This window comes from Salmo salar, chromosome ssa03 (genome assembly GCF_905237065.1).
Source record: "Salmo salar chromosome ssa03, Ssal_v3.1, whole genome shotgun sequence".
Lineage (NCBI taxonomy): Eukaryota > Metazoa > Chordata > Actinopteri > Salmoniformes > Salmonidae > Salmo > Salmo salar.
Genome location: NC_059444.1, coordinates 98,690,953 through 98,705,126, shown reverse-complemented (window position 1 = coordinate 98,705,126; position 14,174 = coordinate 98,690,953). Strand labels below are relative to the sequence as shown.

At 42.9% G+C, this 14,174-nt stretch overlaps 1 protein-coding gene across 1 annotated transcript in view; it reads right to left on the bottom strand.

The window, feature by feature from the left end:
• LOC106594243 (NLR family CARD domain-containing protein 3) overlaps positions 1-14,174 on the bottom strand; it is a 68,789-nt gene that overhangs the window by 17,537 nt on the left and 37,078 nt on the right. The window contains exons 6-7 of the mRNA XM_045715953.1: positions 10,456-10,584; positions 819-947 (exon numbers count right to left, since the gene is read on the bottom strand). Of these exons, the coding sequence (XP_045571909.1) occupies positions 819-947; positions 10,456-10,584 (258 nt within the window). The remainder of the gene's footprint in view (positions 1-818; positions 948-10,455; positions 10,585-14,174) is intronic.

Below are 14,174 nucleotides of genomic sequence, written 5' to 3'. Positions count from 1 at the left end.
ACATCAAGTGGAAGACGGTGTCCCCCCTCTCTGGTCAGTCTCACCGGAGGAAAGAAGGGAGAGAGCAGGGACCGTGAGAGGTGGTTGGGAACAATCATTTTGAAATGTCATCCAACTCGGAAATCCAAGTCGGAAACTCAGGCATATTTCTAGAGCTCCAACTTTTCGACCTGAAGTTCACTGACGTCGTGATTTGACCTCGTTGACCTTCAGATGCAGATACCATCAGTCCAGTAGAATAAAAAGCTATTTATTTCAATTCTTGCTCCACAGAATTGCTCCACAAATCTGTGACTAAATCGAGTGCACCTACTGCGTAGATAGCTCAAATCACTGTGGCTACAGAGCTTCCATGACTCTGGCCACAGCCAAGTTTAATAGGCTACTAGCTTATGTAAGATTTAATATCTTTTAAAACCATGACCACAGAGAGACTGTCAATGAATACAGCAAAGAGCTGCTGTATTAAACCAACTGATCTATTTTGGTATCAAAGCTAGAGTTTTGAAATATAGTATGGTCTGATTAATAACAACATTGGCAGTCCAATCATATAGCCTAATGCTGGGATAATGTATTAGGCCTACTGCCCAAACCTCATTCCTACAAAACTGTTTGTGTGAGGTTAATGTAAAAAAAACAATCTGAGCAGTAAATCTCAGCCATTTTTTTTTTACTGTGAAAGTGATCTAGACTTAGAAAAGGTTGGTGACCACTGCTGTACAGTACATACTCAGATACACAAAATGCATCTGGTTTCAGATCTTGAAGTTTCTCCTCTTCAATAGTAATATCATCAATTCTGACCAGTAACTTACCTGCTTCCAACGGTCTTTGATCCATCACTAAAATAAATGGGATGATCCATAGAGAAGTCACTCTTCATGGACAGATGACTGGGTACTGGAGAGACTGATCTCTGGAGAGACTGAGTTTGCTTGGAGATTCTGAAAAACAAAATGAATCACCATGTAACTACATTTCAAAATATATCCAAATTATATATCAATCGATTACATACATCACATAAAGCATTAAAATATATGGTATTACATAAAGCAAAAAACATACACTGAGCGTACAAAACATTAAGAACACCCTCCTAATATTGTGTCCCCCCCTTTTTGCCCTCAAAACAGCCTCAACTCGTCAAGGCATTGACTCTTCAAGGTGTAGAAAGCGTTCCACAGAGATGCTGGCCCACGTTGACTTCTATGATTCCCACAGTTGTGTCAAGTTGGCTGGATGTCCTTTGGGTTGTGGACCATTCTTGAGACACATGAGAAACTGTTGAGCATGAAAAACCCCTCAGCGTTGCAGTTCTTGATACAAATCGGTGCGCCCGGCAGCAAGTAAGTAAAATAAATAGGTTTTGATTATGTTTTAATGGTAATGGGGACATACGTAAATGCCAACAAAGTATACTGCTCAAAAAAATAAAGGGAACACTTAAACAACACAATGTAACTCCAAGTCAATCACACTTCTGTGAAATCAAACTGTCCACTTAGGAAGCAACACTGATTGACAATAAATTTCACATGCTGTTGTGCAAATGGAATAGACAACAGGTGGAAATTATAGGCAATAAGCAAGACACCCCCAATAAAGGAGTGGTACTGCAGGTGGAGACCACAGAGCACTTCTCAGTTCCTATGCTTCCTGGCTGATGTTTTGGTCACTTTTGAATGCTGGCTGTGCTTTCACTCTAGTGGTAGCATGAGACGGAGTCTACAACCCACACAAGTGGCTCAGGTAGTGCAGCTCATCCAGGATGGCACATCAATGCGAGCTGTGGCAAGAAGGTTTGCTGTGTCTGGCAGCGTAGTGTCCAGAGCATGGAGGCGCTACCAGGAGACAGGCCAGTACATCAGGAGACGTGGAGGAGGCCGTAGGAGGGCAACAACCCAGCAGCAGGACCGCTACCTCCGCCTTTGTGCAAGGAGGAGCAGGAGGAGCACTGCCAGAGCCCTGCAAAATGACCTCCAGCAGGCCACAAATGTGCATGTGTCTGCTCAAACGGTCAGAAACAGACTCCATGAGGGTGGTATGAGGGCCCGACGTCCACAGGTGGGGGTTGTGCTTACAGCCCAACACCGTGCAGGACGTTTGGCATTTGCCAGAGAACACCAAGATTGGCAAATTCGCCACTGGCACCCTGTGCTCTTCACAGATGAAAGCAGGTTCACACTGAGCACATGTGACAGACGTGACAGAGTCTGGAGACGCCGTGGAGAACGTTCTGCTGCCTGCAACATCCTCCAGCATGACCGGTTTGGCGGTGGGTCAGTCATGGTGTGGGGTGGCATTTCTTTGGGGGGCCGCACAGCCCTCCATGTGCTCGCCAGAGGTAGCCTAACTGCCATTAGGTACCGAGATGAGATCCTCAGACCCCTTGTGAGACCATATGCTGGTACGGTTGGCCCTGGGTTCCTCCTAATGCAAGACAATGCTAGACCTCATGTGGCTGGAGTGTGTCAGCAGTTCCTGCAAGAGGAAGGCATTGATGCTATGGACTGGCCCACCCGTTCCCCAGACCTGAATCCAATTGAGCACATCTGGCACATCATGTCTCGCTCCATCCACCAACGCCACGTTGCACCACAGACTGTCCAGGAGTTGGCGGATGCTTTAGTCCAGGTCTGGGAGGAGATCCCTCAGGAGACCATCCGCAACCTCATCAGGAGCATGCCCAGGCGTTGTAGGGAGGTCATACAGGCACGTGGAGGCCACACACACTACTGAGCCTCATTTTGACTTGTTTTAAGGACATTACATCAAAGTTGGATCAGCCTGTAGTGTGGTTTTCCACTGTAATTTTGAGTGTGACTCCAAATCCAGACCTCCATGGGTTGATACATTGGATTTCCATTGATTCTTTTTGTGTGATTTTGTTGTCAGCACATTCAACTATGTAAAGAAAAAAGTATTTAATAAGATTATTTCTTTCATTCAGATCTAGGATGTGTTGTTTAAGTGTTCCCTTTATTTTTTGAGCAGTGTACATTTTTGTTCAGTGTGTGTGTGTGTGTTTAAACTATTTAACTGTACTAGAATGCTTAGAAGGCTGCTAAAATTTTTAATATCGGTTATTGGTATCGGGTTGTTTGGCAAGGAAAATACTGGATATCGGTATGGGGTTGTTTGGCAAGGGAAATATTGGATATCGGGGTGTTTGGCAAGGAAAATACTGGGTATCAGGTTGTTTGACAAGGAAAATATCAGATATGGGGTTGTTTGGCAAGGAAAATACTGGATATCGGGATGGGGTTGTTTGGCAAGGAAAATATTGGATATCGGGTTGTTTGGCAAAGAAAATATCGGATCGATCGGGATGTTTGGTAAGGAAAATATCTGGATATCGGGTTGTTTGGCAAAGAAAATATCGGATATCGGGATCGGTTTGGCATGAAAAATATCAGATATCGGGTTGTTTGGCAAGGAAAATACTGGATATCGGTATCGGGAAGTTTGACAAGGAAAATGTCAGATATCGGGTTGTTTGGCAAGGAAAATACTGGATATCGGTATTAGGTTGTTTGGCAAGGAAAATATCGGATATCGGGTTGTTTGCCAAGGAAAATACTGGATATCGGGTTGTTTGGCAAGGAAAATCACTGGATATCTGGTTGATTGGCAAGGAAAATACTGGATATCGGGTTGTTTGGCAAGGAAAATGTCGAATATCGTATTGGGTTGTTTGGCAAGGAAAATACTGGATATCGGGTTGTTTGGCAAGGAAAATACTGGATATCGGTATCGGGTTGTTAGACAAGGAAAATATCAGATATGGGGTTGTTTGGCAAGGAAAAAACTGGATATCGGTATCGGGTTGTTTGGCAAGGAAAATATCAGATATCGGGTTGTTTGGCAAAGAACATTTCGGATATTGGTATCGGGGTGTTTGGCATGGAAAATATCAGATATCGGGTTGTTTGGCAAGTAAAATACTGTATATCGGGTTGTTTGGCAAGGAAAATACTGGATATCGGGATGATTGGCAAGGAAAATATTGGATATCGGGTTGTTTGGCAAGGAAAATATCGGCTATCGGTATCGGGTTGTTTGGTAAGGAAAATACTGGATATCGGGTTGTTTGGCAAGGAAAATATTGGATATCGGGATGTTTGGCAAGGAAAACATAAAATACTGGATATCGGGTTGTTTGGCAAGGAAAATACTGGATATCTGTATCGGGTTGTTTGGCAAGGAAAATATCAGATATCAGGTTGTTTGGCAAGGAAAATACTGGATATCGGTATCGGGAAGTATGACAAGGAAAATGTCAGATATCGGGTTGTTTGGCAAGGAAAATACTGGATATCGGTATCAGGTTGTTTGGCAAAGAAAATATCAGATATCGGGTTGTTTGCCAAGTAAAATACTGGATATCGGGTTGTTGGGCAAAGAACATTTCGGATATCGGTATCGGGTTGTTTGGCATGGAAAATATCGGATATCGGCTTGTTTGGCAAGGAAAATACTGGATATCTGGTTGTTTGGCAAGGAAAATATTGGATATCGGGTTGATTGGCAAGGAAAATATCGAATATCGGTATTGGGTTGTTTTGTAAGGAAAATAATGGATATCGGGTTGTTTGGCAAGGAAAATACTGGATATCGGTATCGGGTTGTTAGGCAAGGAAATTATCAGATATCGGGTTGTTTGGCAAGGAAAATACTGGATATCGGTATCGGGTTGTTTGGCAAGGAAAATATCAGATATCGGGTTGTTTGGCAAAGAACATTTCGGATATCGGTATCGGGTTGTTTGGCATGGAAAATATCGGATATCGGGTTGTTTGGCAAGGAAAATATCGGATATCGGGTTGTTTGGCAAAGAAAATTTCAGATATCTTTATCGGGTTGTTTAGCATGGAAAATATTGGATGTTGTTTGGCAAGGAAAATATCGGATATCGGGTTGTTTGGCAAGGAAAATATTGGATATCGGGTGTTGTTTGGCAAGGACAATATAGGATATGGGTATCGGGTTGTTTGGCAAGGAAAATATTGGATATCGGGTTGTTTGGCAAGGAAAATATCGGGTATCGGGTTGTTTGGTAAGGAAAATACTGGATATCGGATTGTTTGGTAAGGAAAATACTGGATATTGGTATCGGGTTGTTTGGCAAGGAAAATATCAGATATCAGGTTGTTTGGGAAGGAAAATACTGGATATCGGTATCGGGTTGTTTGACAAGGAAAATATCAGATATCGGGTTGTTTGGCAAAGAAAATTTCGGATATCGGTATCGGGTTGTTTGGTAAGGAAAATATCGGGTTGTTTGGCAAGGAACATATTGGATATCGGGTTGTTTGGCAAGGAAAATAGCGGATATCGGTATCGGGTTGTTTGGTAAGGAAAATACTGGATATCGGGTTGTTTGGCAAGGAAAATACTGGATATCGGCGAGTTGTTTGGCAAGGAAAATACTGGATATCGGGTTGTTTGGCAAGGAAAATATCAGATATCGGGTTGTTTGGCAAGGAAAATACTGGATATCGGTATCGGGTAGTTTGACAAGGAAAATGTCAGATATCGGGTTGTTTGGCAAGGAAAATACTGGATATCGGTATCGGGTTGTTTGGCAAGGAAAATATCAGATATCGGGTTGTTTGGCAAGTAAAATACTGTATATCGGGTTGTTTGGCAAAGAACATTTCGGATATCGGTATCGGGTTGTTTGGCATGGAAAATATCGGATATCGGGTTGTTTGGCAAGGAAAATACTGGATATCTGGTTGTTTGGCAAGGAAAATATTGGATCTCGGGTTGGCCCGGCAGCAAGTAAGTGAAATAAATAGAGGTTTTGATTATGTTTTAATGGTAATGGGACATGCTAAATGCCAACAAAGTATACTGCTCAAAAAATAAAGGGAACACTTAAACAACACAATGTAACTTTAAGTCAATCACACACTTCTGTGAAATCAAACTGCAGCAACACTGATTGACAATAAATTTCACATGCTGTTGTTATGCAAATGGAGATAGACAACAGGTGGAAATTATAGGCAATAAGCAAAGACACCCCCAATAAAGGAGGTGGTACTGCAGGTGGAGACCACAGAGCACTTCTCCAGTTCCTATGCTTCTGGCTGATGTTTTGGTCACTTTTGGTCTTTGGCTGTGCTTTCACTCTAGTGGTATTGGGGCCAGGTTCTACAACCCACACAAGTGGCTCAGGTAGTGCAGCTCATCCAGGATGGCACATCCCAGTATGAGCTGTGGCACGAAGGTTTGCTGTGTCTGTCCCGTGTCCAGAGCATGGGCGCTACCGGAGACAGGCCCTACATCAGGAAGGCGATGGAGGGAGGCCGTGGGAGGGCAACAACCCAGCAGCAGGGACTAGCTACCTCTGGCCTTTGTGCAGGAGGGCAGGAGGAGCACTGCCAGAGCCCTGCAAAATGACCTCCAGCAGGCCCCTGAAGGTAGCCATGTGTCTGCTCAAACGGTCAGAAACAGGCTCTGAGGTGGTACTGACCAGCGTCCACAGGTGGGGTTGTTTACAAGAAAATATCAGATATCGGGTTGTTTGGCAAAGAACATTTCGGATATCGGTATCGGGTTGTTTGGCATGGAAAATATCGGATATCGGGTTGTTTGGCAAGGAAAATATCGGATATCGGGTTGTTTGGCAAAGAAAATTTCAGATATCTTTATCGGGTTGTTTAGCATGGAAAATATTGGATCGTTGTTTGGCAAGGAAAATATCGGATATCGGGTTGTTTGGCAAGGAAAATACTGGATATCGGGTTGTTTGGCAAGGAAAATATTGGATATGTCGGGTTGTTTGGCAAGGAAAATATTGGATATCGGGTTGTTTGACAAGGAAAATGTCGGATATCGGGTTGTTTGGCAAGGAAAATACTGGATATCGGGTTGTTTGGCAAGGAAAATACTGTATATTGGTATCGGGTTGTTTGGCAAGGAAAATATCAGATATCGGGTTGTTTGGCAAGGAAAAAACTGGATATCGGTATCGGGTTGTTTGACAAGGAAAATATCAGATATCGGGTTGTTTGGCAAAGAAAATTTCGGATATCGGTATCGGGTTGTTTGGCATGGAAAATATCGGATGTTGTTTGGCAAGGAAAATATTGGATATCGGGTTGTTTGGCAAGGAAAATAGCGGATATCGGGTATCGGGTTGTTTGGTAAGGAAAATACTGGATATCGGGTTGTTTGGCAAGGAAAATACTGGATATCGGTATCGGGTTGTTTGGTAAGGAAAATACTGGATATCAGGTTCTTTGGCAAGGAAAATATCAGATATCAGGTTGTTTGGCAAGGAAAATACTGGATATCGGTATCGGGAAGTTTGACAAGGAAAATGTCAGATATCGGGTTGTTTGGCAAGGAAAATACTGGATATCGGTATCAGGTTGTTTGGCAAAGAAAATATCAGATATCGGGTTGTTTGCCAAGTAAAATACTGGATATCGGGTTGTTGGGAAAAGAACATTTCGGATATCGGTATCGGGTTGTTTGGCATGGAAAATATCGGATATCGGCTTGTTTGGCAAGGAAAATACTGGATATCTGGTTGTTTGGCAAGGAAAATATTGGATATTGGGTTGATTGGCAAGGAAAATATCGAATATCGGTATTGGGTTGTTTTGTAAGGAAAATAATGGATATCGGGTTGTTTGGCAAGGAAAATACTGGATATCGGTATCGGGTTGTTAGGCAAGGAAATGATCAGATATCGGGTTGTTTGGCAAGGAAAATACTGGATATCGGTATCGGGTTGTTTGGCAAGGAAAATATCAGATATCGGGTTGTTTGGCAAAGAACATTTCGGATATCGGTATCGGGTTGTTTGGCATGGAAAATATCGGATATCGGGTTGTTTGGCAAGGAAAATATCGGATATCGGGTTGTTTGGCAAAGAAAATTTCAGATATCTTTATCGGGTTGTTTAGCATGGAAAATATTGGATGTTGTTTGGCAAGGAAAATATCGGATATCGGGTTGTTTGGCAAGGAAAATATTGGATATCGGGTGTTGTTTGGCAAGGACAATATAGGATATGGGTATCGGGTTGTTTGGCAAGGAAAATATTGGATATCGGGTTGTTTGGCAAGGAAAATATCGGGTATCGGGTTGTTTGGTAAGGAAAATACTGGATATCGGATTGTTTGGTAAGGAAAATACTGTATATTGGTATCGGGTTGTTTGGCAAGGAAAATATCAGATATCAGGTTGTTTGGGAAGGAAAATACTGGATATCGGTATCGGGTTGTTTGACAAGGAAAATATCAGATATCGGGTTGTTTGGCAAAGAAAATTTCGGATATCGGTATCGGGTTGTTTAGCATGGAAAACATATCGGATGTTGTTTGGCAAGGAACATATTGGATATCGGGTTGTTTGGCAAGGAAAATAGCGGATATCGGTATCGGGTTGTTTGGCAAGGAAAATACTGGATATCGGGTTGTTTGGCAAGGGAAATACTGGATATCGGTATCGAGTTGTCTGGTAAGGAAAATACTGGATATCGGGTTCTTTGGCAAGGAAAATACTGGATATCGGGTTGTTTGGCAAGGAAACGATACTGGATATCGGGTTGTTGGCAAGGAAAATATCGGATATCGGTATCGGGTTGTTTGACAAGGAAAATGTCAGATATCGGGTTGTTTGGCAAGGAAAATACTGGATATCGGGTTGTTTGGCAAGGAAAATACTGGAAATCGGTATCAGGTTGTTTGGCAAGGAAAATATCAGATATCGGGTTGTTTGACAAGGAAAATATTGGATATGGTTATCGGCCAAAAATGTCATATCGGTGCATCCCTAATAAACATGTCTACTCCCTTCATCTACACTGACTGAAGTGGATTTAACAAGTGACATCAATAAGGGATCATTGCTTTCACCTGGATTCACCTTGTCAATTATGTCGTGGAAAAAGCAGATGTTCATAATGTTTTGTACACTCAGTGTCTTCAAATAATTGACATAAACAACAAATTATAAGCAGATGCTTTACAGCAGTGGTTCTCCAACCGGTCAATCTTCAAGGCATTCCTAGTCGATCACCAAATATTTCTGTAGAAAAGCCAACCAACTATAAAGGCTTGCGCTCCTTTTTTAAAATCGTGTTGAGTTGTTGCCTGTAGGTGCACTTGATTCAAACGTCCTGCGCACCGGGTAAGCAACGTGTTCCCATGAGACAAACTCTGCCTTCCCGGAGGACTGGCAAATCTGTGACTAAATCGAGTGCACCTACTGCGTAGATAGCTCAAATCACTGTGGCTACAGAGCTTCCATGACTCTGGCCACAGCCAAGTTTAATAGGCTTACGTAAGATTTAATATATTTTAAAACCATGACCACAGAGAGACTGTCAACGAATACAGCAAAGAGCTGCTGTTTTTATGAGAGTTCATGTTTAAGTTTATTTTCAGCACGGTCACTGTTTACATAAAACTATTTTACAATGCGCACTTCTCCATACTTCTGCTCGGGCTGCATCGCCAATGAAAGAGTAGCCAAGTATCGATTGCCTTGCGGTTTATTATTATTAGCAGCTCGTCGTGTCGATTTTAATATTTAGGAATTTTTCGCTTTCTCTGGTCATAGGAACAACATGAATTTGTGCATGAGGCAGATGCGGTGCGACTCGAGTTTCAACATCAAGTGGAAGACGGTGTCCCCCCTCTCTGGTCAGTCTCACCGGAGGAAAGGAGGGAGAGAGCAGGGACCGTGAGAGGTGGTTGGGAACAATCATTTTGAAATGTCATCCAACTCGGAAATCCAACTCGGAAACTCAGGCATATTTCTAGAGCTCCAACTTTTCGACCTGAAGTTCACTGACGTCGTGATTTGACCTCGTTGACCTTCAGATGCAGATACCATCAGTCCAGTAGAATAAAAAGCTATTTATTTCAATTCTTGCTCCACAGAATTGCTCCACAAATCTGTGACTAAATCGAGTGCACCTACTGCGTAGATAGCTCAAATCACTGTGGCTACAGAGCTTCCATGACTCTGGCCACAGCCAAGTTTAATAGGCTACTAGCTTATGTAAGATTTAATATCTTTTAAAACCATGACCACAGAGAGACTGTCAATGAATACAGCAAAGAGCTGCTGTATTAAACCAACTGATCTATTTTGGTATCAAAGCTAGAGTTTTGAAATATAGTATGGTCTGATTAATAACAACATTGGCAGTCCAATCATATAGCCTAATGCTGGGATAATGTATTAGGCCTACTGCCCAAACCTCATTCCTACAAAACTGTTTGTGTGAGGTTAATGTAAAAAAAACAATCTGAGCAGTAAATCTCAGCCATTTTTTTTTACTGTGAAAGTGATCTAGACTTAGAAAAGGTTGGTGACCACTGCTGTACAGTACATACTCAGATACACAAAATGCATCTGGTTTCAGATCTTGAAGTTTCTCCTCTTCAATAGTAATATCATCAATTCTGACCAGTAACTTACCTGCTTCCAACGGTCTTTGATCCATCACTAAAATAAATGGGATGATCCATAGAGAAGTCACTCTTCATGGACAGATGACTGGGTACTGGAGAGACTGATCTCTGGAGAGACTGAGTTTGCTTGGAGATTCTGAAAAACAAAATGAATCACCATGTAACTACATTTCAAAATATATCCAAATTATATATCAATCGATTACATACATCACATAAAGCATTAAAATATATGGTATTACATAAAGCAAAAACATACACTGAGCGTACAAAACATTAAGAACACCCTCCTAATATTGTGTCCCCCCCTTTTTTGCCCTCAAAACAGCCTCAACTCGTCAAGGCATTGACTCTTCAAGGTGTAGAAAGCGTTCCACAGAGATGCTGGCCCACGTTGACTCCTATGATTCCCACAGTTGTGTCAAGTTGGCTGGATGTCCTTTGGGTGGTGGACCATTCTTGAGACACATGAGAAACTGTTGAGCATGAAAAACCCCTCAGCGTTGCAGTTCTTGATACAAATCGGTGCGCCCGGCAGCAAGTAAGTAAAATAAATAGGTTTTGATTATGTTTTAATGGTAATGGGGACATACGTAAATGCCAACAAAGTATACTGCTCAAAAAAATAAAGGGAACACTTAAACAACACAATGTAACTCCAAGTCAATCACACTTCTGTGAAATCAAACTGTCCACTTAGGAAGCAACACTGATTGACAATAAATTTCACATGCTGTTGTGCAAATGGAATAGACAACAGGTGGAAATTATAGGCAATAAGCAAGACACCCCCAATAAAGGAGTGGTACTGCAGGTGGAGACCACAGAACACTTCTCAGTTCCTATGCTTCCTGGCTGATGTTTTGGGCACTTTTGAATGCTGGCTGTGCTTTCACTCTAGTGGTAGCATGAGACGGAGTCTACAACCCACACAAGTGGCTCAGGTAGTGCAGCTCATCCAGGATGGCACATCAATGCGAGCTGTGGCAAGAAGGTTTGCTGTGTCTGGCAGCGTAGTGTCCAGAGCATGGAGGCGCTACCAGGAGACAGGCCAGTACATCAGGAGACGTGGAGGAGGCCGTAGGAGGGCAACAACCCAGCAGCAGGACCGCTACCTCCGCCTTTGTGCAAGGAGGAGCAGGAGGAGCACTGCCAGAGCCCTGCAAAATGACCTCCAGCAGGCCACAAATGTGCATGTGTCTGCTCAAACGGTCAGAAACAGACTCCATGAGGGTGGTATGAGGGCCCGACGTCCACAGGTGGGGGTTGTGCTTACAGCCCAACACCGTGCAGGACGTTTGGCATTTGCCAGAGAACACCAAGATTGGCAAATTCGCCACTGGCACCCTGTGCTCTTCACAGATGAAAGCAGGTTCACACTGAGCACATGTGACAGACGTGACAGAGTCTGGAGACGCCGTGGAGAACGTTCTGCTGCCTGCAACATCCTCCAGCATGACCGGTTTGGCGGTGGGTCAGTCATGGTGTGGGGTGGCATTTCTTTGGGGGGCCGCACAGCCCTCCATGTGCTCGCCAGAGGTAGCCTAACTGCCATTAGGTACCGAGATGAGATCCTCAGACCCCTTGTGAGACCATATGCTGGTACGGTTGGCCCTGGGTTCCTCCTAATGCAAGACAATGCTAGACCTCATGTGGCTGGAGTGTGTCAGCAGTTCCTGCAAGAGGAAGGCATTGATGCTATGGACTGGCCCACCCGTTCCCCAGACCTGAATCCAATTGAGCACATCTGGGACATCATGTCTCGCTCCATCCACCAACGCCACGTTGCACCACAGACTGTCCAGGAGTTGGCGGATGCTTTAGTCCAGGTCTGGGAGGAGATCCCTCAGGAGACCATCCGCAACCTCATCAGGAGCATGCCCAGGCGTTGTAGGGAGGTCATACAGGCACGTGGAGGCCACACACACTACTGAGCCTCATTTTGACTTGTTTTAAGGACATTACATCAAAGTTGGATCAGCCTGTAGTGTGGTTTTCCACTGTAATTTTGAGTGTGACTCCAAATCCAGACCTCCATGGGTTGATACATTGGATTTCCATTGATTCTTTTTGTGTGATTTTGTTGTCAGCACATTCAACTATGTAAAGAAAAAGTATTTAATAAGATTATTTCTTTCATTCAGATCTAGGATGTGTTGTTTAAGTGTTCCCTTTATTTTTTTGAGCAGTGTACATTTTTGTTCAGTGTGTGTGTCTGTGTTTCAACTATTTAACTGTACTAGAATGCTTAGAAGGCTGCTAAAATTTTTAATATCGGTTATTGGTATCGGGTTGTTTGGCAAGGAAAATACTGGATATCAGGTTGTTTGACAAGGAAAATGTCAGATATCGGGTTGTTTGGCAAGGAAAATACTGGATATCGGTATGGGGTTGTTTGGCAAGGGAAATATTGGATATCGGGGTGTTTGGCAAGGAAAATACTGGGTATCAGGTTGTTTGGCAAGGAAAATGTCAGATATCAGGTTGTTTGGCAAGGAAAATACTGGATATCGGGTTGTTTGGCAAGGAAAATATCGGCTAACGGTATCGGGTTGTTTGGTAAGGAAAATACTGGATATCGGGTTGTTTGGCAAGGAAAATATCAGATATCAGGTTGTTTGGCAAGGAAAATACTGGATATCGGTATCGGGAAGTTTGACAAGGAAAATGTCAGATATCGGGTTGTTTGCCAAAGAAAATACTCGGATATCGGTCGGGTTGTTTGGCATGGAAAATACCGGATATCTGGTTGTTTGGCAAGGAAAATACTGGATATCGGGTTGTTTGGCAAGGAAAATATCGAATATCCTGGGTTGTTTGGTAAGGAAAATAATGGATATCGGGTTGTTTGGCAAGGAAAATACCGGATATCGGTATCGGGTTGTTAGACAAGGAAAATATCAGATATCGGGTTGTTTGGCAAATAAAATACTGGATATCGGGTTGTTTGGCAAGGAAAATATTGAATATCGGTGGGTTGTTTGGTAACGAAAATAAAGGATATCGGGTTGTTTGTCAAATAAAATACTGAATATCGTATCGGGTTGTTTGGCAAGGAAAATACTGGATATCGGTATGGTTTTGGCAAGGAAAATATTGGATATCGGGTTGTTTGGCAAGGAAAATACTGGCTATCGGGTTGTTTGGCAAGGAAAATATCGGCTATCGGTATCGGGTTGTTTGGTAAGGAAAATACTGGATATCGGGTTGTTTGGCAAGGAAAATATTAGATATCGGGTTGTTTGGCAAGGAAAATACCGGATATCGGTATCGGGTTGTTTGGCAAGGAAAATATCGGATATCGGGTTGTTTGGCAAAGAAAATACTGGATATCGGTATCGGGTTGTTTGGCAAGGAAAATGTCGGATATCGGGTTGTTTGGCAAGGAAAATACTGGATATCGGTATCGGGTTGTTTGGCAAGGAAAATACTGGATATCGGGTTGTTTGCCAAGTAAAATACTGGATATCGGTTCGGGTTGTTTGGCAAGGAAAATATCAGATATCGGCGGGTTGTTTGGCAAGGAAAATACCGGATATCGGTATCGGGTTGTTTGGCAAGGAAAATCACGGATATCGGGTTGTTTGGCAAGGAAAATATTGGATATCGGGTTGTTTGGCAAGGAAAATATCGGATATCGGTATCGGGTTGTTTGGTAAGGAAAATACTGGAAATCGGGTTGTTTGGCAAGGAAAATACTGGATATTGGTATCGGGTTGTTTGGCA